General features: G+C 40.1%; 1 protein-coding gene across 3 annotated transcripts in view; it reads left to right on the forward strand.

Moving 5' to 3' along the window:
- CCDC9B (coiled-coil domain containing 9B) overlaps window positions 1-26,695 on the forward strand; it is a 92,087-nt gene that overhangs the window by 63,255 nt on the left and 2,137 nt on the right. For all 3 annotated transcript variants that reach the window (XM_042472617.1, XM_042472608.1, XM_042472622.1), the window contains 3 exons: window positions 2,009-2,114; window positions 9,775-9,832; window positions 13,453-14,204. In XM_042472617.1, the coding sequence (XP_042328551.1) occupies window positions 2,009-2,114; window positions 9,775-9,832; window positions 13,453-14,169 (881 nt within the window). In that variant the 3' untranslated portion in view covers window positions 14,170-14,204. The remainder of the gene's footprint in view (window positions 1-2,008; window positions 2,115-9,774; window positions 9,833-13,452; window positions 14,205-26,695) is intronic.

Here is a 26,695-nt window from a genome sequence, read left to right on the forward strand (position 1 = left end):
TGTGGTTAAATGCCTGTACTGCAGTCACTCACTAAATACCATAAGGTTGAGAATTCAATACCAGCAAATGGGCTCAAGCTTGACTCAGGCTTGCATCCTTCCGAGGTCACAAAATGAGTCCCTGGACTGTTGAAGGAAATTAGCTTACAGTTGTAAACCTCTTAGGCACTGCTAGTTCAGTATGAAGTGGTATATAAATGAAGCTGGAGTTTTTGTGTGTGTTTGTCATTTTGGCTTCTAGTGGGAGTTTAAGTTTGACCCATATTAGTTGTCTTTCTCACACTCCATTTTGAAGCTCTCTGTTCCAGCACCACATCTGAAATGTGTTGATTCTCTTCCTATCAGCTTTCTTCACTGTTCTGCTTTCACAACTATATATAGAAATTGGAAATACTATGGCATGGATGATTTTGACTTTGGTATTTAATGATATAAATGCAGATATGTTTTGGGTTTCCTTTTTAACTGCATATATTACTCTTGCTTCTTGGGAGGTGGTCTGTGACATTGCTGCTTGATGGAGATCTTTGAGACACTGACATAAAGGAAGAGTGATGAGTTTCTCTCTCCAAAAAAATTTATCTGTTCTATACAGTCTTGGTTCTTTCCCAGTTGGAGGGCATAGCTGGGCTACCAGCCAAAGAGAAAACTGATGAGCACCACAGCAGAAACCATAGATGTTAGGAGGCATGCTGGGAATGGCACCATAGGAGAGACTGTGTGGGCATGTTCTGAGGATTATAGTTAGAAGAAAAAAGTATTTAAAAAGCTATACTACCAGAAAATGTTTTGGGCTTAGTAGAGGAAGGTGACAACACAAGAAGGCTGCACCACTTGGGCTTTATGCTGAGAAGTGTAGAGGTGCTGTAAGCTATGCTTCAGAGGAAGGAACTGGCCAAACCACCTCTGAAAAGTTCTTGCCTAAGAAAACACCACGAAATTCATGGGACCACCATAGATTGGCAGACACACAAACACTACAGAGAAATGCCACAAAAATAATTTTTGGGTAACTAAAGACATTGCCAAGTCACATATCTCAATCAGTACAAATAGGACTGAAAAACAATTGTACACACTTTGACACTTGAAATTTGTTTATGATACGTACTGTATATCTAACCATTTCTCCCAACATGGTAGTCATGGGATGTTTAGGCAGACTCTTTTCCAATGTGCAGGCTAAATCCTATTCAGATTCAGCAAGGTTGCTGTAGCACAGCATTCCGCCACCTGGTATTTTTGGACTTTGATTCCCATTAACCCCAGGCAATGATCAGGATCCTGGGAATTACAATTCAAAACATCTGGAGGAGATCAGATTGGGTAAGGCTGATGCAGCCTATGCCTTCAGGCCATGCAGACTGTCACCATTCATCTTCCTCAGTACAAGTCCCTGATGGCTTGCTAATTACACTTTGACTCAGCCTGGCATCCTTCTGAGGTCACTAAAATGAGTACCCAGCTTGTTGCGGGCAATTAGCTTAGACGTTGTAAACCGCTTAGAGACTGTATGAAGCAGTGTAGAAATGTAGCTGATACAGTACTTCTATTTCTATAAAGAGCAAGGGATGGAAAAACAGCCCTGGGAGCTGCATTCATTTCTAGGGCTGCACTTTGCTCACTCAGCCATAAATTAAAGCTGAACTGCCACTTGAATCTTAGATACTGGTGATTGGGTGACTTATTTCCTTACATCCAGAACAATAGGACACAATAGGGAATGGCAAACCCCTCTGAAGAAACTTGATCAGAAAACCTGCTATAGGGTCACCATAAGTCAGAAATGACTTGAAGTCATACAACACACACACGGAATGAAAACAAGTTATGTGGCATACACTGTTTTGTTTTCCAACATTAGAAAATAGCCAGTAAGCATAGGAAGAACATGGAGAGGAGTACTGCTGCATCTCCCAGCCATCTCTCCTTCCTGAGCCTGTTGCCTCACTGTGCCTAATGGTAGGACTGGGTTATCATCTAGCTCTGTGTATGGCATCTTTTTCAGGTGGAGGACAACACAGACGGAGCACCAGTGAGTCTGCTTCCAGAACATTGCCAGTCATGAGCAGTAAAGCCAGAGGGAAGGACAGACTGACTGGCAGAGCCAGAAGGTAGGGAAACAGTTTTTAATGGAATTTCACTGCCTCTTGGATTTGTTTTTTGCCTCATTTGGGAAAGAAATTTCTGTCATGGAACAGAGTTTCAGGGTAGGAATAATTTGTCTTCATTATACATCATCTGCTTATTGACCCAGATTAATATTAAAATTGCATTTATTAATGAAAACACTACATTCTGATAACAGTTAAATTCCACACATCCTGACTTGCTTTCTCTTCTGAAAACAAGAGCATGGCAAGGAGAATTCCTGCTATTATTTCACATGCTATAAAATAAAAAGATTTCACCACTAATGTAGCCCACTTGTGTTTCTAATGAAGAAAATAAGCAAAGAGGTGGGTGGGGGGGGGGGGGGGAGATAAAATCCTGCTTGTATCAGTAATCTGACATAACTGGAGTTCCCTCTGCCTCACTCACATGGGAATGCCCCTGCTTAACTCTGATTGATAATTAGAGGGGTTATTCAGACAGTGAAAATAATCCAGGTAGAATCTGGGTTGAATCCTTGTTGTTCACATGCATTCTGATTGCATCCAATTAAGTTGGGGGGGGGGGCTGACAAACCCCCACTTAACCCAAGATAATTGATGTTGGATTTTTTTCTGAGTTTTTCTAAAAGATTCATATTCTTGGCTGTGTGAATACCCAATGTGAATAGAGCTGGGATAAACCAGGATAAAACTCTGCATGGCTTGAATGTACTTCAAATACATTTGTATCATCTACTCCATCTTTATTTGAGTGCTGACACATGTGAGCAGCCAAACTTGCCAAGAGGTGCATAGATGCAGTCCCATAGTGTGAATAACAAACCCAGAATGTGTGAGTGAGATTATTCACATAGTCATGCTAAAAACAACAACATGTGAATGACCCCAGAGATGACAGGGATATTCTCTGTGCAAACAGCAGGAATGTATGTCAGAAAAAGGAAGGCCAGGTCTTGGAGTGGAGCCATGCACCATGATATCATCCAGTCTGTTAGCATGGGCTCCAGTGGTTACTATACTGTGATTGTGGCAAAGTTCTACCTGAATTCTACAGAACATTTATCCTTCTTTATATCTGCTGCCATCATCTCTTTCAGCACATGAACCGTTTGCTCTCAAAACTTTGAGTGATCATTGGTTCCATGGTTATTTAAACAGCAATCCTGAAAAAGATGTTGAGGCCAGAGGAGGTGATTTGGTGAATTCTCATTCCTGTAATCAAAGTTATAGATGTATATAAGCTATGCATCAATTTCTTTACTATATTAATGGAACTCCATTGGCTATTTTTTAAAAAATGAAAGCAATAATTTATTATGCTTCTAGAAGACATAGATGCTAGCTTAGTGGTAATGGATGTGCTTTCCATAAAGAAGTTTCCAACTTCAGCAATCACTATCTCTCAGTACATGATCAGCTAACAGCTGAAGGGAGGAACCACTACCAGGGACTTTGGAGAGATAATACCAGTCAGAGAAGGCAGTACTGGTTTAGATGGAGCTGTAGTCTGACTTAGTGAAAAGCAGTTTCATAGCATAAGATGCACTGTTTCTAGATAGCCCTACAGTGAGCTCAGCGTAGTGATTACAGATTAGAATCATGCACCCTCCAGATATTTTTGGACTGCAATTCCCAGCAGCCTTAACCAGTATAGCCAATGGAAAGGAATGTTGAACATTGTGCATCAACAACTCCCACATGTGGGTTAGAGTGTTTACCTGGGATTTGAGAGAACCAAGTTAAGAACTGAAGCCATGAAACTAACCTTGGGTCAGCCATTGTCTCTTACCATAACAAATGTCACAGTGTTGATGTAAGACCAAAGTGAAGATGAGGAGAGCAATAGAATATATGTGTAACTGACTAAATAATAAATAATCAAATTATAATAAGACTGAAGCAAATGCAGTTAAATAACATTATTTTTCAACCTTTCCTCTCCTTTTAACATTTTTAGCTGCTGGACCACACTAGCATATCAATATGAATGGATAGTCTTCAAAATTCAGATGTGAAGTATAGTCTAAAACATCAAATCTTCTCTTTAAAATCCCCTTGACACATTGCCATCTGTTCACTGTGGTATTTAATATTAGATATGTCCTCAGGTGTACAGAAAACAACTGCAAACTATTACCACAGCCACAGCCAAGGAGGGAGGGTTCTCTGCAATTATGATAAGTCATCATTATGCGTGGGAAGTGGACTTTATTCCAGGAAAGAGTTGTTGTTGAATTTTTGTGGTCCTTAGATGTACTCCATGTACATATTTACTCATTTAAAATATTTCTGTGTCTGCAGAAGTTCTCTAAAGGGAGTATTTTAATAGACAACACAAAACAATGAACTATAAAATGCATAAAATAGCATTTTATCTGAAATGAGCTTGCGAAAGCTACTATTTTTGACTCCAACTCTAGCCAGTGTGACCAGTGGTCATGCTGGTTGGGGGTTTCTCAGAGTCTAAAAAAGTCTTGAAGTAGATCCAGCAGTAAAGATCATGTTATAAAAGATGAGTTTGCATTAATAAAAAAGTGGCCTAAAAAAAAGATGAAAAAAATGTCAGAGAGGAAGTGATGTATAAATTGCAAGTCAAGGAACTCCCGGAAGTTGGGGCCTCCACAAAAAAGCCATCTTCTCTTGTGTCTGCCAGACCAACAGATGTTAGCAACATGCATGTTAGTCAAGTCTGGTTTTGATCATTTGTTGTTGTTGTGTGTTAGATTTTTTTTTCCAAATTTGATGGTTATGTTTTAGTTCATTTTTACAAATAAGCCTGTGTTTGTTACTTATGTCTTGTCTGTATTGCAAATGTATAACACTTGCTTCTCCAAGTAATTATTATCACACCTGCCAAAAACTGGGCCCCACCATACCATTCTCTTCTCTCAAAGTGAACTTCCAGTCACTTCTGGTTTTGCCAGGAAGGAATAGCGCAGCCCACAGGAGTTTGGAGTGGGAGGAGGGTTGTTCCTGGACTCTCTGGAGTTGTCTACCCCTGAGTTATTGAAATGAAAATCATAGCAAGTTAAGACCAACAAAAATCAGACATAGTTAGTACTTGGATGGGAGACCACGAATGAATGCCAGATGCTGTTCAATTTCAGAGGAAGGAACTAGCAAAATCACCTCTGAGTACTTCTTACCTAAGAAAGCCCTATGAAATTCAAGGGGATGCCATAAGTCTACAAGCAACCTGAAGACACGTTGGAGCTTATCGCTTTGGCCAATAAGCCGACTTAGCTCTTCCAGCTTCAATTCTGGGTCCAAAATGACCCTGAATGTTATCATAGCTAAATCACCATCAATCTATGTGGGATGCTGTCGCAATAAGAGCAACTAGAATAATATGATAATTACAACCATTAGTTTGTAAATTGGAAGTCATTTATTTCTCCCTTTTGGTTTTTAGTATTTTGTTAGTTTGTGTTGTTGGTAGATGTAGTTTTGATGTACGTCCTTTCGGTAGTTTTACTCTAATATGTTGTTTTATATATTAAAATTTATGTTTTAATAAAAATATTATTAAAATGAGTGAAGTTACAATCATAATATAACTCAGCTGTGCCTTTATTGGTGCAAGCTGGGATGAATTAATTGCAAGTAATTCATTATTTGGAACATGTTTGTTCTACATACTGCATGGAATGGGCACAGTGTCATCTTGTTCATCATCTGAGATAAAATATTTTTTCCCACCAGCCCTAAGTACAGTGGGATCTAGGTATCTGTTGGGGTTTGGTTCCATGACCCTTATGGATACCATGATCTGTGGATGCTCGTCTCATTATGTACAATGGGGTAGTAAAATTCTCATATAAAATATCATAATCAAGGTTTGCTTTTTGGAATTTTTCAGTGGTGGGGAGGGAATATTTTCAAGGCATTTGAATCTGTGTTTGAATCCATGGATGTAGAGGGCCAACTGTACTATCAGGAGATACAACCAAGGTTGTAGCACATCTCCAAGGGACAAAGTTTCCACTTCTCTGTGTGTACAAAACAGTAGAAGTCTACTGGAGTGTCAGCATGGTCAATGGGATCCTGGGATGGCCATCCAGTGTACTGCAGGAAAAGAGATCACTTTCACAGAGGCCTGAACCAATCACTTGCATAAGATTTTCAGAACTGAGATGAAGACTGCATGTTATTATTTCCATTAAGGGAACACTTGTGACACTAGTATTTCAGACTGCCAACTCCTGTTTAAAGGAGAGGAGAGTATTGGCAGCAACCTCAATTTCTTCTGCCACCAAACTTTTTTTAATGAGGTATATTTATTTGATAATTTATAATAACCCACCTATTTGCTGACACACGTAAAGCAGCAGTAGGTGATATAAAAACTAATAACAGGATAGGAATAAATAATACCGGCCTGACAACAACAGTGATAAAACTATTCTAAAAATTAGTCATGATGCATATGTGGAACATCCCTATATTCCTGAATGTAGAAATAAAAAAAAACTATTATTGGTTTTAAAAAAGGAAGAAAAAACCTCCAGCTCTTTAATATGAAGAACAGTTTGCTTGTTAATGTATCTTTTTAATGGGATCAGCAAACCAGTTCTCGGTAATTTATAACAATGAAATTGATTTTCTAATCGAAAAAACAAGCTGCAATTCCCCTGAAATATGAGAGCTCCCCTTTGAAGTGCTGACATATCTAAAAGACAAACTCTGCCCAAACCTGCAATAGGTCTCATTGAATTCAATCAAAACTACTACTGAGTAAATATGCATATGATTGCACAGTAATGTAGCATATTCTATGGCTAGGAAATTGAATTGTATGAACTAGGAAACCCCCAAGTAGGGGCTTGACCCCTCTGCTGAATCACTTATTAGTATTTGATAGTCTTAAGACACCCATTAACTCTTAGCCTCAGATCTCCACTCCCATCCCAATGGTATTTGGACACACCTGGAGGATCAGTTTCCTTTCACCCCTGAAGACCTTCATGCAAATTCCAAAAGTCCTCCAGGAATCGGAGAGGCACATGTATGGAGTTGCAAGAGGGAGAAGAAGAAGGGAAACTCTTATCACACAAGGAGAAGAAAACTAACAGTTGTTATTATTTCTGTGCTATTAAGATCAACATAAAAAAGAGGAAGTTAACTGGTAAATGACATCTACACACAGGAAAAAACTGGATTTTTGCTTTCTTGGATTTCTGTCTATATACTGACAAATGTGGGGAGGGAAAGCCAATGTGGTGTAATGGTTGAGTGTTGCACCAGGGCTCTGGGAGACATGAACATGGACTAGGTGGGCAAGTCACACTGTCTCTACCTTAGAGGTAGGCGGTGATAAACCTCCTCTGACTAAATCTTGCTAAGGAAACACTAGGACAGAGTCACCATAAACTGAAGTTGACTTAAATGTACAGTGGGCCCCACTGGCCCCACTAGGAGGATGTGGGGAATGCAAGCGGTTCAGATCACACCACCTGAGACCACAGAGTGAGTTGTCACCTGGTGACAGAGGGACTGGCACAGCTACTGGGCGAGTGAAAAAGGGTACTTTCCTGCTTACACAGGACCCTAAACATGCCTTCCGGAAGCTGCACTCCTATCCTCCTCAGTAGAGGTTGCTGTTAGGGGGCCAGTTCCTTCATAGCCCAGTACAGTTGCAGCCACACCAGACCCTAAAGGCCTTTGGGGGGCTGTGGTGGTCTGAGTGGGTAGGCAGTGGGGAGGAGGACAAAGTAGTTTGACACCCAACCACCAGGGATGCCACTGGTGGGCCCTTGGAATCTGCTGGAATTTAGTTGACTCCCCATGGATGACTCCCCATGGATAGCAAAATCTGTGGATGCTTGTCCCATTATATACAATGGTGTCCCTTATATAAAATGGCAAAATCAAGGTTTGCTTTTTAAAAAAATTATATTTGTTTTGAATATTTTCAAACCGTGGATGGTGAATATGGTGGCAGACTGTTTATAACAATAACAACTGCCAAATATGAACCTCCAATGTACATGCTCGGAATGTATAGAATATGTCCAAATCTTCTTGCCCCCAACAGGGTTGTCTCAACACATCAAGAGAAGGAAAAGGTGGAAGGAAAGATCTAGCAGTATTACCAGGCCTGATATATTTCAGCATATGTTTCCATGGACTGCAGTCGATTAATATGAGACTAATATGAATTAGGAGTTTATCACATACCTGGACTTCCGCTACGCTCCCATCACGCCAACATCACCAATCTGCGATGGAAGCCATCTGGTGGGATTGCGCCTGGTGCTATTAAGGTGGAACGCTTCCGTTTTCATCATGGAAGCGTTTTCATAATTGTTAGGGAAAGGGCCCTTTTTTAATAACGATTTAAAAAGAGCCCTTTTCCTAACAATTACAATAATGCTTTCATGACGAAAACGGAAGCGTTCCACTTTAAAAGAGCCAGGCGCGATCCCACCAGGAGGCTCCCATCACAGATTGGTGACGTTGGGGCAACGGGAGCGTAGCGGAAGTCCATGTGTGTGATAAACTCCTTAGTTTTAAAGGAACTGCTAGGTGCCTCCTTCTGTTCTCCTTTTCTTTTCTTTTTTTGCTAAAAAAAACACTAGGACAGACAACACTAGTGCCGAAACAGACAGGTTTGGCTATCACCGTATGTTAAAACATCAAGACACTCAATTCAGTAAATTGTCAACCCCACAGCAAGTTTTTTCATCCCAGCACAACAGTGAAAAGATGCATGTAGTGGCAAGGTCATTGCATTTTATGCAAATGCAATACGGTATTTTTGCACAAAAACAGCTTTTATACAAAATCCATCATCTTTTGCACAAAAAATTGTAAAATGTTTACAGAGGGGTAAAAATTCATGAAATGTATATTGGGGGGGGGGGTCATAAAAAGTAGACAAACCCTCTTGCAATCTTGCCTAAGAAAAGCTTTGAATGTTTCATTCTCTTATGCAAGAATAAAATGCATGAAGATTTACATCCCTAAATTCTGTGTGTTCTAAATACATTATTAATGCATACTTCAAACACAGAGATTGTCAGGGAAAGAACTGAAAATTCAACTGTCATTTTCCTGCTTATGCATGTTGGTACATGTAAAATAAAAGACATTCTGGAATACATTCTTGTTCTTGGGCTTCGCTCTCAGGCTGCAGCAGACAGCCCCACAAATCACTAGCATATGTTATTAGTCAAGTGACAAATGTCTTGGCACAGAAATTAGGTTTTTATGATTTTTATTATATTGCAGTCTAAACAACCAGCTTGTTAAAGATTGATAGACTGTGCAGATTCTCAGTGATTAAGAGAAATAACAATATGTATAACTGCATTTTGCCTCAGGAAAGATACTCTGCTAATTAGCCTCAGGAATTAAGGGAAATATTCCAGATGAATCTATCCTGATTATGGAGATTGCTTCAAGAATTAACATAGTTTTTGGTTTAAGCTGCCAAAAGTCCATGAATGACTGCAATAGGAGGCCTTTTTAGCCTTACTGATCAGGTTTATGAACATTGCTTGAACAGCAGCAGACCCTACAGACTTGATCCTAGCTCATACCATCTTTCTCTGTAGATGTTGAAACAGCAGTTAATTGAAGCAAAATAGATATTCTCTAAAAAGAACCCAAGAGGATCAGAGATTTTTTGACATTGTTTATGTTGTCTTCTGTTTTACAGATGGGACACCAAGGATGGTGAAGAAATGTCCTTTGGTAAGGAAGAGCCTGATAATCAGGTGAGTATACAGAATATTTGTTCAGATATGTAGAAGCAAAATAGTATCACTGAGCCTTGCATTATCCTGGTACACTGTATGAATTAATCCGAAGAACTACTGTTTCTGATTCTTAACTCGCAGAACTGAACATCTCCTGTTGCTTGAAACCAGATTAGGGGGCCTTACACACTATACAATTATAGTACTATGATTCCACTTTAACTGCATTCTATGGAATCCTGGAGTTTGTTGTTTGGAAATACAATAGATCTCTCTGGCTGAGAATTTTAAATATCTCTCACAGAAATAAAGGTTTCAATAGGATTGGGCCAGGGCAGCTGAAGTGGAATCTTAGCACTAGAACTGTATAGAGTGAAAGGGGCCCTAATGAAATCTTCACTCATGTAGTGCCCAATTTCTTCATTGTGGAGGTTTTTAAACATTATATTCGTAATTGAAATGCAAATATAAGGGGCTTCAAATCTGTTTGAGCAGTTGGATGGGAGAGAAAAAGAAGATGCTTCACCTATTCATCTTAGACTGTTTTTCTAATTTCTTCCCAACTGTTTTCCCCATTGTATCTTTTCTAGAATGGCTAGGTGCAAAAGGGAACAGGGCTTTTGCCCTCTTAAGAACTGTGTTGAAAATGGAACTTCATCAGGTCTAGCTTGTTACACCACTGAAACTCCCTCTTCTTTGTCTTGCTCTCCTTTGCATCTGACCAATTTAATTTCTATGATTCTATGATTCTATGATTCTAATTTTTCCCTTTGAGGTGGGATTGCCACTGTGCCTCCACATTTTCATCAGTTAAACAAAAGAAGTCAAAATATATAAGAGCTATGCATCTTCCACAGCTCCCAATGTTCTGACTGGATTTGTGTTTCCTATAGTTATACAGTTTCTTCTGTAAAAAGGTTCCTATTGACGAAAAGAATGTAGAAGTGGAAATGGAAGTGAAAATGGAAGCAGAAGCAGAATCTGTTGCCATCATATTCAGGAATGGATTACACAGTCCCTGGAGATTATCAGACAGGGGACGAGAGCCAAGTCCATCTTTATCTTGTTTGTGACAACAATTGCACAAAAGACATTCACACCTGACATGCTGATCCTGTCATAAATCTGTCAATGAAGTGGAATTGTATTAACAAGCTCTTCTGTTAATGCAAAATGAAGGGCAAGGACAGGACAATTCTACCTCACAGATGGGACAGTAACAGGATCAGCACAATGTCATATGAAAGTCTTTCACGCAGTCGCTGCCATTTGTGCTTCCCAGATGGGATAATGTCCAGATCTGCACAATATCATCTGAAAGTGCTTCCTGAGATTGAGTGGGAAGGACAGGGCAGGGACATCCTATCCCCTATCTGATAATCTTCCCCATCTACTTTTCTATAAGAACCAAAGTCTCATCTTCTTTAGTTCTTATATCTTGCACTGAGAATCTTGTATGCTTGCACTGAGTGTGTGTGTGTGTGGGGGGGAATCCTCCAGTGACAGCTGAGCACTTCATGAGCTGATTCCCGTATTATCAGAATAGCAAAGGAGTTGCCTCAGTGACACCTAAGAGATTACTACATGTGGCTTTTAAACCACGCTTTCATTGGTAGGGAAGCAGCTTTGGCGATGCTGATCACATGACACCACATCCCATCCATAGTTGTCCTGTCTCACAGGGGAAACCCACGAATGAACTGGCAATTGTGCAATGCCACAGGTGCGAAAAGTCATTCATGGGGCAGTTGCACAATTGCCATGTGTCTTGTGGCCTTAATGTCCCTTCTTCCCCCCTTTCCCCTTCCCTTTCTCTAGTCCTTTTGTTATTTTTTTTTCAGTTTTTCCACACTGTTTTGGAGCTCTGATTTTTAAGGCTTAAATTGTGGTTGCCGAACTCTGAATGGCATGAAAAAAAAACCCAAACCCTAAAGGCATGCTCTGTAGGTCATCAGGGAGGGAGGTGGGGTTAAGGGAGCAGCCCCAATGGCATGAATAAGAAGAGGTGCAGTGGCTACCTGAAAATGGTACATGCCCATTTTAATTTAATTGCGTGAATGCAGTGGGAAAAATCTTAAACTGGATTAATGGGAATATCTGAAACACCTTGGAGAAAGGGTGGGAAAAAAAGTGAGTGAGTGAGTGAATGAATGAATGAATGAAAACAGAAATCAAGATGGGGCAGTATTGATGTAGGTAGAAGCCATGCATTTGCTCATCCTAATTGTTACAGGATACAGACAGTGCCAATGATGTGTGAGAGCCAGCTGTGGGGACAAGGATACAATACTGCTTTGATAGTATATGAATTAAGGTGACTTAGTGGTTAAAGGATATACAGGCAGAATTAATCATATTTCATGTCAGGGTTGGTGTCACCCGGTGCGATAACTCGTGGTGTCACACACACCCCTTTGACTTCCTATCCCACACCATACAGATTCCTTAGTAATTTTTTTAAATAATTTACTAATAAATAATAATTCCCATACATCACTGAGTGTAATGGTAATACTTGTGGCATCAATAGCAATAGCAGCTACATTTCTATACTGCTTTATACTGATCTAAGAAGTCTCTAAGCAGCAAACAACTAGCAAATTTAAATGTATACCTTTAAATTATGATATCATACACACAAAATAAATGTATTTATATATACATAGTTTCATGTGGTTAAAGTGAAAAGTTGGTAAAAAGTGATGTTTTTAAAAAACAAATTTAGTTTTAAAAAAAATTAAAAAATTAAAATTTGAAATTTTAATTAAAACAAACAAACCTGGGGGCTCTCTGTTCTCCTCCCAATGAGCCTCACTCCACGCACACCATCTCTTCAGAGATACAGGCAAATGCCACAGCCCATTTCTGCCAAAATGCAGATGCCTGAGGAGCATTGGTGCCACCCCCCCCCCTTTTAGGGTGTCTCTTGGTTTTATTATTTACAATTTTAAATTATTTTATTTAAAATTATTTTAAAAGAGATTATTAAAATAGAATTAAACTATTTGTATTTCCAGTATTAAAACAAGTCAACTTCAAAAAATAAAATAAAATGCAGCTAAAAACAATACAAAAGCTCTTAAAAGCATACAGCACCACTTCATCCATTATTTTAAAGCTTTCTGTTTTTAAAGCTTCTCAAAATAAAAAGGTTTTAGAGTGCCACTGGAAGGACAACAAGGAAGGGCCATTCTGACCTCCCTGGACAGGGAGTTCCAGAATCTAGGGAAAGCCCTTGAAAAGGCCCTGTCTTGTGTCCACACAGACTATGCTTGCAATGGTGGTGGGACTGAGAGAAGGGCCTCTCCAGATGATTTCAGAGCCCAATGGTATTAGACAAAGAGATATTTGAGGTGAGTTAGTGTAATTCTGTTGCTGTATTTGAGTTTTTTTCCCCAGCAATCAAAGAATATGATAGCCATCTCTGGTAGTTAACAACCAATATTGATAATATTGGATGAGTTATCTATCGCTTCTTTAAACCAGAGATTGGTAATGCTTCCCCCAGCTGCAGTTGGACAGTACCTCCTATCAGGTATACTTGGTATAGCCATTGATGAGGGATGATGGTGTTGCAGTACAGCAACTTGTGGAGAGCTTAATAAGCACTACTTAGATTTTGTTTTCTTAAATTCTAGAGATCCATTAGCAGTGAGCAACTAAAATATCAAACTCTGCCCAGTGAAGAAATAAAGGAACAACACTGCTTAGCAGGGCTTGACAAGAATGGGAAGCCACAGGAACATACAGTTTCTGTGCTACAAGCCAAAAGAAGTGGAGCAGGTGTGTCTGCAGGAGAAGAACTCCAGGGCAGGAGTGAAAAAGCCAGGAAAAGTCTAACCCAGGAGGTGTCTGCAGTCAACACTGATGAGACTGAGGCAGAGCCTAATCTCAGTAAGAGTGTAATTGAGTCTGATCTGTCTCCCAAGGGCAACTGTATGAATAGCAGTCTTTGTCAGGAAGGGAACCTGCTGAAACAGGTTTCTGGAGATGTCCTGGAAGAGATCAGTTCTGTAGTTTATGAAGATGGTTTAGAAAAAAATGCAGACCCTAATGGTGAAGACTGTGCAAAAAATCTTAGTCAGTTGATAGTTAAGGCAGAAATAGATGGTGGAGGAGATCAAGGACTGTCATCAGAAAGACAAGTGGGAGAAATCCAAAGTGCTGGCCTCAACAAACAAATAGTCCTGGCAAAAGAAAGTGATGACCCCACCTGCCTTGATGACAAGGAGAGATCTGAGTCTCCAGGTAAAGAAGTGCCGGACAAAACTAACGGATCTGCACAAGAAGGGACAAGAATGAGGAGCAAGAAACAAGACCTACCTCAGCCATGCAACCAGGAAGCACAGAACTAATAAAGACAGAACATTGGGCTCCCAAGAGATTAAAGGTAAGTCCATTTGATGTGTGTGTGTGTGTGTGTGTGTGTGTGAGAGAGAGAGAGAGAGAGAGAGAGATTCATAAGTGTATAGCCTGCCCTATCCCAAGACCTTAAGTCTTATGACACACACACACACACACTGTACAACCAACTGGGAAGTTCTCCTGGTCAACCCCTATAGAAATGAATCACAACATTGCAAGAATATGACAACACTACTTCTTGCCTCCTTCTGGATTGCATCTTTGGTTGTTTTGTCCCTTAAGAATTCTACTTACAATCATAGAATCATAGAGTTGGAAGAGACCACAAGGGCCATCCAGTCCAACCCCCTGCCATGCAGGAAATCTAAATCAAAGCATCCCCAACAGATGGCCATCCAGCCTCTGTTTAAAAACCTCTAAGGAAGGAGACTCCACTACACTCCAAGGGAGTTTGTTCCACTGTCGAACAGCCTTTACTGTCAGGAAGTTCCTTCTAATGTTGAAGTGGAATCTCTGGAGCAGCAGAAATCAAGCTTGCTCCCTTCTCAATCTGACATCCCTTCAAGTATTTAAACAGGGTTATCATATCACCTCTTAACCTTCTTTTCTCCAGGCTAAACATCCCCAGCTCCCTAAGTCGTTCCTCATAGGACATGGCTTCCAGACCCTTCACCATTTTGGTCGCCCTCCTTTGGACATGCTCCAGTTTCTCAACATCCTTTTTAAATTGTGGTGCCTTATGGGATCCTTCATTTCAATACAATATGTTGATCTTACCAGAATGTTTCATGACTTATTATTGGTAATATGCTTGGAATGCATTTTAGTTGCTGTTAATTGGTTTTTCTTTCAAAAAGCATTGTTAGGGTTGCAATGTGCACCCATCTCCAGCAATTGGCCCCAAGGACTACCTCATCCTGTTAAATGGAGATGGCTAAAGTTGTGTGTGCACTTGTTCACACATTTCTGCCCTATTGAAATGAATAGAGAAGCACACATGCAGAGATTTTGGACAACAACAAAACAGCAACCTCCTGTCTTGTTCCAGAACAGGTTGTACTTCCAGGCCTCTCCAAGGTTATTTTGGTGCCAAACAATGACACATGTTACTGTTATATCATAAGCTTTATTGGTGTTAAATGATGGTACAGACAAAAAAAGCCTTCTACCCCTTTTACTCGTCCGGTCTATAGTCTTATAGTCAATGGTAGACTTGGGCTCCCAGACAAATTCTACCTGCACATATCACTCAGTCAACACTCACCAAGGTGAGGCCAATAGAAAATGGTCTCCCAAGCAAAGAAAACTGCTCCCAAGCAGAAGCAAAGAAAACTGCAGTGCAGAAGCATGGCCCATCTCCTCCCAATATCTATGAGAACTGTACACGCAAGTTATCAACAGAGAAAAATTTACTCCCCCAGTTGGTTCCTAGCTTTCCCATACTTTCAGAACTGAAGGTTTTTTAAAGAGAGGGTTTTTAAGAGGGTATGTTAGAATTAAAAATAAAAAACAAGTACTGTAGAAACTGTAAAATTAAATGTTTTACATTGTTTAAATCCTGTTAATAGTTTAATTCTAGTTTAATTCTGTTCTTCCATATGTTTTAACCATATTATACTAATTTAATTTGTAAACTGACCCAAATCCCAGTTTTGTGGGAAAGGCATGATGTAAATAAATTTTATAATAATAATAACAGTTTCATCCAAGGTGGGAATCCAGAGCTTTGAAATGTTACTTTTTTGGACAACTGTCCAAATTTTCATGTCAGCATATAGATTCTGGATGTTAAACTGCAAGATAGTCTCAAGATTATGGAAGGTATAAGCCAAGAAAAGTAAATTTTTGCATCTTTGATGTGGGAAGCTATGTTTGTATTAGAAATGCTGGCTGCAAAACTCTGGCAGTTGTAATCCAAAAAGGAACCTTTCCAAACTCTGAATGGGATACTATGGTTAACTTTTTAATTGTTTTTGGCCAGAGACAAGGACTCTTATCCTATTACAAAGGAAAAACAAGAGATAGAAGCAGCTTTCTGCTTACCTCCTAGTATGATGTCATAGCACTTCCATTCTACCTCCAGAGGGAGAGGGTTATAAAAGCGAGGCTTTTGCCAAAAAGGATTTTTCCAGCAGGAGAAATGGCACGCTTTTATGATAGCCTCTATCTGAAATAGAATGGAAGTTGTCACAACAGAAAATTTGCTAAGGGAGATTACAAAGATGGTAAGAGGGACTGTTGACCAAGGCCAATTCTGAAAGGTTAAACGAATCCAGTATTTTTAGCCTCAAGAAGAGATAGCTAAGACAGTCTTCTTCAAACATCTGAAGGGCTGATACAGAGATGATGGAGCAGATGTCTTTTTTGTTTAGAGGATAAGACTTGAATTAGCAAATTCAAATTATGAGGCTATCAACTAATATGAAAAAGAATGCTCTGACAGTGGAGTGGACTGCCTCTGAAGGTGGTAGACTCCCATTCATTAGTGAGGTTTACACCAAGGCTATGTGGCAGCTTTTAAGGGATGTTGTAGTGATGGATTTCCTGCATTGACAGGAGTTTGGGCTAGATTACCTTTCAGGATCTCTCAGATTCTGTGATTCTAGCAACAAATAACTTTTGGTGTAGGTTGTTAAATACTATGGAGTAGCTACTTTCATGGCTTTGTAGTACTACTACTAAAATTGCAGTTCTGCAAGTGCAAGAGACTGTGCTAAAAGGAACTACTGTATATACTCATGTATAAGTCTAGAAATTTTAGTCAAAAAATTGACCCCCAAAACTTAGGTCAACTTATCCATCAATGTAAATATTATACTTTAACACTTATAAAAAAGGGAACCATTCCCTGGTGAAAGGCAAGATTGCAATATTTCCTGCAAGCAATGACCTCCCTCTACTTTCTCTTCCATCCAGCCTTTAGCCAAAATAGTTATGTCTGCCATAATTTTATAGGTTCTTTGACATTGTTTTCCTTTGCGTCATCATCTAGATCCTTTGTTACATGTCCCTAAGTTTTACCCTCGACTTATCCAAGTGTCATAACAAAATCCATAATTTTGCCCCAAACCTGCCCTCAACTTTTCATGAGGTCGACTTATAGTCGAGTATATACAATACATCTTGGACAGAAACTCTTTACACATGTATTTTAAAGCATTACAACAACTTGTCCAACTTCATTGTCTGGAATTTGGCATCTTGGTTCCAATCCCACACATTTCCACATAAAATATGGCTATCTTTCTTAGCACTGGCATCTGTTAATGGAATTTGTGTATCAGTGACAAATTTCACATAGGGAGCTATTAGCTGTGAGCTAATACCTACCAGGAAAGATCTCAGGGACATTTGACTTACACTCTTTGCTGTTAGTGTTTAATGCATCAATACATTTTCTGCCAGGGAATGATAAGTGTAGTGAGTTGCCTATCCTGCTATTGTGAAATGCTGCTCTTTACTCAGAATAAAAATTGCTCTAGAGGTACTTAAGCATTTCCCTAAGAGCATAACTTCCTCCCCAGTGTTTTGGATGATAATTCTCACAGTTCCCCAGTCAGTGAGAGTTGTTTTTTTAAAAAGAAACTTTTTCAGTTCCTGCCTCTTCCCTTGCTTTTGTGTATTTACATAGGCATAGACTAGTGGGGATCATTGGTGTTTAAGTGACTGGAGGAGGTAAAGAGGAGGGAGAAGGGCTTTCTTTTCCTGCATTTTGGCCCATCTTTCTACCCATTCACATTCATATGCTCTCATGTGTTTGCCAGACCCTGTCACTCAGTGACTCTCTCTGGAAAGCTCCATCTGAGTAGATAAAATGACCTGTGGAAATTCCCAAATTGAGATAGGTTGTCTCAGCAGCCCTTTGTCTTGGGTAGACAATGTGTTATATTGGTAAGATTGTTTAACTAGGACTGAGCAGATCAGGGTTCAGATCCCTGGTCTACCATGCCACTCACTCCCTGAGAAAGAACTGTAGCTCTGTAGGATGAAATACATGTTAAAAGTTATTTAAAAGTGAAAGGTTATTTTAAAATTAGAACAGAAATTAGCAAATTTTTGAATATTCAATATGTAACTATGCCTGTTTTATCGAACCATTTCCTGTATTGCTATGTACTTTATATGTATTATCCTACTAGCCCCACCACCTTTCCCTTCTCCTTTTATGTCATGTCTTTTTAGATTGTAAGCCTGAGGGCAGGGAACCGTCTAATTAAAAAGATTGTATGTACAGCGCTGTGTAAATTTACAGCGCTTTATAAATAAAGGTTAATAATAATAATAATAATAATAACAACAACAACAACAACAACTAACTTGTTGCTTTAAAGCAACCTTTCTAAGCTCTGGTTAGTATGTCACAGTGGGCATATTATTTTTGCTTGTGATTCTTGAATTATACGACTGTTAGCTTCTAACTACTGTAATTATGTTGTGTTCAAGACAGGAGGTGTCACTTCAAGGAAAGGCACACATTTTCTGAGTCTTTGGAAGTACTGTATCTCAACATCACTTTGAAAGAAAACCATGCAAACACAATAAGCAGTGAATCCATTCTGTAACTACAAACTTAACAAGAATTAAGTTATAGTTAAACCACAAAAGAAGTGGAGTTATTGCTTCCAAGCGCAGATAAATTATTCTTGATGCACAAAGTGGACATGTAGGACATGAGCCAGCATGGTGTAGTGGTTTGAGTGTTGGACTATAACTCTGGAAATCAGGGTCTCATTCCCTGCTTGGCCATGGAAACCTACTGGGTGACCTTGGGTGAGTCACACACTCTCAGCCCCAGAAAACCCTGTGACAGGTACACTTTAGGGTTGCCATAAGTTGGAAGCAACTTGAAGGTACTCTGCAACAGGACATGAATGCTATATTTATTACAGTATGTTTTCTTTTTAATGTATATTTTATGTTTTTGATAGTTTAATTATATTTTAAGGCTAATGTTTTGTAATTTTTTAATCTATGTTGCATTTGTTTTCAAAACTAAGTTGCCTTGACTCCAGGCTTTGGGACTCTGGTAAAGTGAATGATTGATTAAAAGAATGTAATTTATTTTAATGAACTGTAAACATAACAAGCAAAGATGTTTGTCCTTGAGAAGATACTGACAGAACTGTTACTACAGCATCTATTTGCCCTTTCTAAAAGCTTTTAGTATGATCTTCACTAAAGTTTAGTGCTTGTATCTAACACCAAGGGAATCACAGGCATTGGCACTAAGGGATTTAGTTGACAGATCCATCTGATAATGGACTCAAATGCTTGTGGTTTGAACATAGTACTGAGGAAAAGCAACATGAAAAACTGGGATCACACTCAAAGCTGTAGTACAGAAGTAAAGAGTTTTCAGTGGCTGAAGGAAAATGAAAGATTCTAGCATATAGAATGAAATTAAGTGAATGCAATTGTTTTGGTATTAAAATCCAATTTGTCCATTGGAAGCCCATAGACCACATCTCTAACTACTCTTCTCTGTCTCTGTCTCTGTCCTACTCCCTCTTTGCTCTTGCCTTGGCCCTCTCTCTTTCTCATTAAAGTCAATGACAATAGATATTCTGTAATCTTCATGGGAAGATGATTTGGGAAGTATTTTCCTAATATTCATCCTAAATCAGCTTTCCAATAGTTTATTTCCCTTGCCTCTTTAGTTGGTTCTTGTAGAAGGGTTGCCAGTATTTAGGCATTCAGTTCATGTTTACTTTCTTTCAGTATTCTTCTTGCCATTGGAAAAACTGTATACATTTTCCTCTTTTCAGATCTTTTTAAAGCTTTGTGAACTGTTGTCATACTTCTTTGACTTATTTTTCCCAAGGCAGGAATTTTCAGACTTATTTTACTTCTGCCCACACTAATCTGTCTGCTAAGGAGTGTCTACTACTATAGCATCCTAGTACAATGCTTGAAAAAGCTGCTTTGAAATGGGGGGGGGGGGGTGGTTTACAATTCCCAGAATCTTCCAGCCAGCATAGCCATGGAGGTTTGTGGGAGCTGTGGTTAAAAACATAAATTTTCCAAGCTCCAATCCTGGTACATATTCAGTATGTGTATAAACAGTTTGTGTGAATCGCTGGCCAGGCTTTTTCAGTTTCCTTACTGTCATGCAAAATTTGAAAGCAAAAGCTAGAACAAGCATGGGCAAATTCAGGCTTAATAGATTTTTGTTGTTGATGATGATCACTGTCAAGTTGGCTTCAATTTATGGCAGTCCTATGAATGAGAAAACTTCAAGAGTCATGGTCACCAATATCACTGATCAGGTTTTACAAGCTTGGAGATATGGCTTCCTCGATTGTGATATGGTCTCCCCAGGGGCATCACTAGGTGTGGAAAGTACATGGGTGACACCTCAAGGGGGTGAACACCTGGTGGGGCAGTCATTCAGAACTATCACACAAATCCCCTGGCTACACCTCTTCACCAGCCAAGGTGCTTCTGCTGTCCATCAGCTGTGGCTGCTGTACTGGCATACCAGGAGGGTGTCACCTGGTGTGGCAGGGCAGACTGCCTCAGCTCCCAGAGGTCTTTTTGGCCTTCAGTGTGGCTGTAACCACACTGAAGCCCAAACAGAAGGGATTGCACCCTCCAGCAGGCACAGCCACTGGAGGGGGAAATGCCAGGGCCCTGGAGGTCCGTTTGGGCTCTGGCCTGACTACAGCCATGCTGAAGCCCATACAAAAGGGACTGCCGTGGCTACTGAACAAGTGAGAAAGGGGTGTGACATCTGTTCTCGCTCGCCTAGCAGCTGCGCTGGGTGTACCGCTCCATTGGGTGACACCCCACTCTGAGTTGTCACCCAATGCAGTCCACACCTCCAGTAATGCTATTGGCTGCTTATGGAGGTGGGGTGTTTCTTCTCGGCAGGTCATTCCAGACAGAATGTGAAAAAGATTGCTGGGCAGCAGCAGCAATACATCCCCACCAGTGGCTGCTAGTGGGAAGAGGTTGCCTACTGGGTCTGGAGGGTCTATTGGCTGGGCAGGAAAGTGAGTAGCCTTCCTTTGACACCCAGTCAGCAGTTCCGCTAGACGTAGAAAGAGTGTGGTGTGGCAGCAATACCCCACCACTGCAGACATGGTGTGCCTGGCAGAGGGGATGGCTGAGGTATGTGCCAAACAGCCTGGGGGTGACAGCATACGTTACTGCACTGAGGTGACACCAACCTTAGTAATCCAGTGGGGTCTTATTTTTCCTCCCTGACTTCAATGTGAAACATTATTGTCTTTTCCAATAAGTCAAGTTGTCTCATGATATGTGCAAAGCACAATAGTATCAGTTTAGTCAGTTTGGCTTCTAGTGAGAATTCAGATTTGATTTACTTTAAGACTCATTCATTTTACATTTTTGCTAGTCCGTGGTATCTGGAGTCTGTGGTATCTTTTCAAATGAGCTGATTCTCTTCCTGTCTTCTTTCTTCATTGGCTTGCTTTCAAACCGTCCAATTAAAAAGATTGTATGTACAGCGCTGTGTAAATTTACAGCGCTTTATAAATAAAGGTTAATAATAATAATAATAATAATAATAAACCCATACATAGAAATCAGAAATACTATGGCACAAATTACTCTGACATTAGTATTTGATGATACATCTTTATACTTAACTTGAAGATCTTATCTAGTTCCTTCATATCTACCCTTCCAAGTCTTAGTTTCCTTCTGAGATTTTGAAGTTGTTGTTGTTGTTTTACCAGAACACCAAGATACTGGACTCTCCCTCAATTTTCCCATGTAGTTTATTCCCAACTGCTCCACTCCTAACCTTTGAAATGGAGGAGGGTTTCAGTATGTTCTCTTTTTACAAAAATATTTTTATTAGTTTATTTGAACAAAAATAATAATACACAAATATAAATATAGCACAAGTGATCAAAAATTGCAAAAAAATACCCCAAATACTTGAATCAATTGTCCACCACAGTTGAAATAATTTTTCTTTCCTTTCTTGCCAGTGAACAAAATCTGAATCCTCATTTTCAAATTGCAGAGACCTGTAGCGAATCTTTCTAATATTTATGCTGAAACCTCAGTGGTCTCTGGATATCAGTTTAGGGAGGCCTGGTGGCAGAGTGGTTAAATGGCAGTACTGCAAGACAAAGTTGTGAGTTCAGTCCCAGGACCTTCAAAATCCACTCAGCCTGGCGTCCTTCTGTAGGTCAGTAAAATGAGTACCCAGCTTGTTGGGGGCAATTAGCTTACACATTATAAACTGCTTAGAGAGTGCTTAGTTTACTGATAAGCAGTATAGAAATGTATTTGCTATTGCTATTTCCCCACTGGAGCCTCATCATGGTGGGTGAGTCAGGGATATTGGTGGTGGGGCTGATGTGTGCATCCTAATTCCCTCTATAAGTACAGTTGGCCTTTTGTATCCATGGATTCTTCATCCATGGATTCAAGCATACATGGCTTGAAAATATTAAAAAATATACAAATCCCCAAAGGCATACCTTGATTTTTATATAAGGGGCACCATTGTATTTAACGGGACTTGAACATCCATAGATTTTGGTATCCATGTCGGGTTCTGGAAACAAACCCTAACACATACCAAGAGCCCACTGTATTATGTTTGTCTCTGATTTTAATACGTGAATGGGGCTGGTGTCTCACAAACTGAAACTAGGAATTTGTTTCTAATACCAAATAATATTTACCCAAAATAATTAGAAGAAATAATATTTACCCCAAACCCAAGCCTAGAATCCCTTTCAGGGTTTTAGTGTATCATCAGAGCAATCAGCAAAGAAGCTTTTCATTGTGTTCTCTTGAGACTATTAATTTCAACATCTCCCAGAAAAATACAGCTGGGGTGAATTTCCAAAGCACGGTGGGGTGCTGACGTCAAACCTTTTCTCCTAACGTAAACAAGACAGTTTCTGCTGGTGTCAGAGATGCCTGTTTTATGAGACAAGACAATGTCAGAAACATGGGAAGGAGAATCATACAAAAATGAACCCCAAATTTTGGGGAGTGAAGTTAAAGCAGCACTCCAAGCAGTTGAGTGGAATAAACTAACAGCAGCAGATGACACACCAATTGGACTGCTACATTCTACAGAGACAGTCAATTATATTTGTAAATAAAATCAGCTAACAAATATGGAAAACAAAAACATGCCTCACATATTGGAAATGATCTATATATATTCCCATCCACAAAAAAAAAAAAGGAAACACAAAAGACTGCAGCAACTACAGAAATTAATTGCATTAATTCCCCATGAAGCAAAATCATCTTTAAAATTCTGCAGCAGAGACTTCTACCACATATGAAGAGGGAAATCTCAGCAGTGTAATGTGGGTTCAGGAAAGGAAGAGATTAGAGACCACACTGCAAACATACAATGAATAATGGACTGCCCAGAGAATTCCAGAAGAACACAACAACGGATGAAAAATGAATTGGACATAGCTCCCACTTTGGAAGAGACCCTTAAGGCCATACAACAGATGAACAATGGCAATGCAGCCGAGATTGATGGAATTCCACCTGAAGCTTGGAAACACGGATGCCATGTACTCTATGCTATTCCATGACGATGCTGCCCTAGTTGCCCATATAGAAGCAGCTCTGCAGCACCTAACATCCTGCTTTGGGTTGGAAGTCAGCCTGAAGAAAACCGAAGTTCTCTACCAGCCTGCACCTCAGGAAGAACACTACCATCCCCACATCACTGTAGGCAAATCTGTGCATACGTCCGTTCAGTAGTTCACCTACCTGGGAAGCATAATCTCCTCAGACGCCAAGATTGATAAAGAGATCGATCACAGACTAGCAAAGGCATATAGTGCATTCGGAAGGCTTCACAAAAGAGTCTGGAATAACAAACACCAGAGGTGAAGCACAAAAATCAGTGTGTATAGAGCCATTGTACTGTCTATTCTCCTTTATGGGTCTGAAACATAGGTCACCTATCGCCAACACGTACGACTCCTCGAACGCTTTCATCAGCGCTGTTTACGCACAATTCTAAATACACACTGGACTATGTGACAAATGTTGCTGTCCTTGAGCAAGCAGGGATCACTAGCATTAAGGCCATGCTATTGAGGACGCAGCTGTGCTGGGCAGGACACGTTTCTAGGATGAAGGACCATCGCCTCCCAAAAATAGTATTCTATGGTGAACTCACCACGGGTCAGCATAAGAGGGGTGCCCCAAAGAAGAGATACAAGGACTCCCTGAAACAACATCTCGGGCTCGGCCAAATTGATCACCAACAATGGTCTGCCCTGGCCTCGCATCGGGAAGCATGGAAACGCACTATCTACGCTGCTGCAGCCTTTTTTGAACGCTCACGCCGAATGAGTCTCAAAGAGAAATGACAATGCAGAAAGAATCACAACCCAGAAACATCACCCAAGGAGACTTTCTGCTGTGCTTTCTGCAACCGGACTTGTTTATCTCAGATTGTCCTTTTTAGTCATCAGTGTGCTTGTAGAAAGCACAGGATGAGTCCTTCTTGAATCTTTGTTCGGGAAGTAAAGCCAGAGACAAGTGGCCCAGCCATCATTTCCCTCTACTCATGTTTCCCCACCACTGTTTCCTCATCTTCTTTTTTCTTCTTTATTACTGTGGAAAATCTGTTAATGAGAAAAAGGTGGAATAGCTGTACAACACCTTCTGATTGCTAGAGACAGGGCCCATATGGAAGGATACCTTCTGTCTCTACTTCCACTTTATGACAACAGGCTTTGGGAACAAGTGATGACTTACCATTTTGAAACACCTGATTATTTATTCACAGTTATACAGGCTGTGGCTTAGTGTTGTGCAGTAAGCTGTCTCGAGGTGCAGTTCATAAAATGGTGGACAAGACATATGTTAAATAATTAAAATTGGTAGCTAGCAATATGCTCAATCTGATTATATAAGTGTGAGAATCATAGAAACATAGAATCATAGAGTTGGAAGAGACCACAAGGGCCAACCAGTCCAACCCCCCTGCCATGCAGGAAATCTCAATCAAAGCATACCATTGGCCAAAAGCAATAAAGAGAGAGATACATCTTGCCTCAATCAAAGCATACCCAACAGATAGCCATCTAGCCTCTTTTTAAAGACCTCCAAGGAGGGAGACTCCACCACTCTCCAAGGGAGTTTGTTCCACTATCAAACAGCCCTTACTGTTAGAAAGTTCCTCCTAATGTTGAAGTGGAATCTCTTTTCCTGTAGTTTGCATCCATTGCTCCGGGTCCTGTTCTCTGGAGCAGCAGAAAACAAGCTTGCTCCCTCCTCCTGCTTGTTTTCTGCTGCTCCAGAGACTAGGACCAATGCTACAACAAAACAGGCTGCATATCCATAACAGATATTCTTTGAACTGCCCTACAAGTGGGTTCCATGCTTGGGAAGATTCTAGAACTTTACCCTCTAATATGCCTTTGCTTATCCATGTGTCCCTTAAAGGACAGAGCAGATACCTTTTCCTTTTCTTCCTTTGAAACTACCAAAGGTTGAAAGACATGCGTAGGAAGGAAGAAGGGCAGATGGTGCAATAGCACAGATATCCACTCAGTAGTGCCTGTGCTGTCCTATATACAGGCAACTGCTTAGCTCATTATTTTATCCACTGAGTGTTGTCAAACAAGAAGGTGACAACAATCCATCAGTGATACATTTATTGGCCAACGGAAATGCACAATATACTTGTTGCAAGCTTTTAAAGCTCCATGGGCTTCTTCTTCAGGCAAGATGTTACAAATCAAATAGGAGAAAAAGAAACACAGTTGGAGACATTAGTCAGATGTCTGCATGATGGTTCAGTCCTTAGCAAAAATGGTATGCTGTGGAAGATATCTTTTGCTGGCAGGCTCCTCCTCCTTCTGGCCTTGTGGAAAAAGGGATATTTTGAAAGTCCAGGAAATTTAAAGTCCATTTGCATCTCAACAGGGTCCTCACTTTTGCAGTCCAGCGTGTCTCCATTCCAGTGTGGTGAAAGGCCTCTTTGTAGGCAGAGAACAATGGGTTTCTCAAGAAGTCTCCAGGTTTTTGCATCAGGAATATTTTGGTGGTGTAGTAAATAGCAGAAGCTAAGAGGGCAAACAATCCAGTTTGGGAATATGCAGGAATGCAGGAATTTTAATCCTTTGCTTCTCATTGGGGCTCTCATCTAGATCAAGCATCCCATGCCCCCTATTTACATTAGAACAAAAGTTAAAATTCATACCAATAGGAATGTTTCCCCAATGCAAAGTGCAGAGCCCCAACCCAAACCTAGATTGTGGAAGGGTAAGTAAAAAACCCTTATTTCCCCCTCTCATATCCTAATCTATACTGGGCCTCCTATACATGTTACTGACTTTTTAAAAGGTCATTTATGAAGAGGCTAATTGTGTGAATAGTTTAATTATTTTGGCCCATAGAAGGATGCCATCACCTGCATATCCAAAATAAAAGTAAAGCCAAAAGGAAAAAAAAATCTAGCAACACAGAAATGGAGGAGGAGGAGGAGGAGGAGATGATGATGATGATGATGATGATGATGATGATGATGATGATGATGATGAT

Source organism: Sceloporus undulatus, chromosome 1 (assembly GCF_019175285.1).
Source record: "Sceloporus undulatus isolate JIND9_A2432 ecotype Alabama chromosome 1, SceUnd_v1.1, whole genome shotgun sequence".
NCBI classification, from domain to species: Eukaryota; Metazoa; Chordata; class Lepidosauria; order Squamata; family Phrynosomatidae; genus Sceloporus; species Sceloporus undulatus.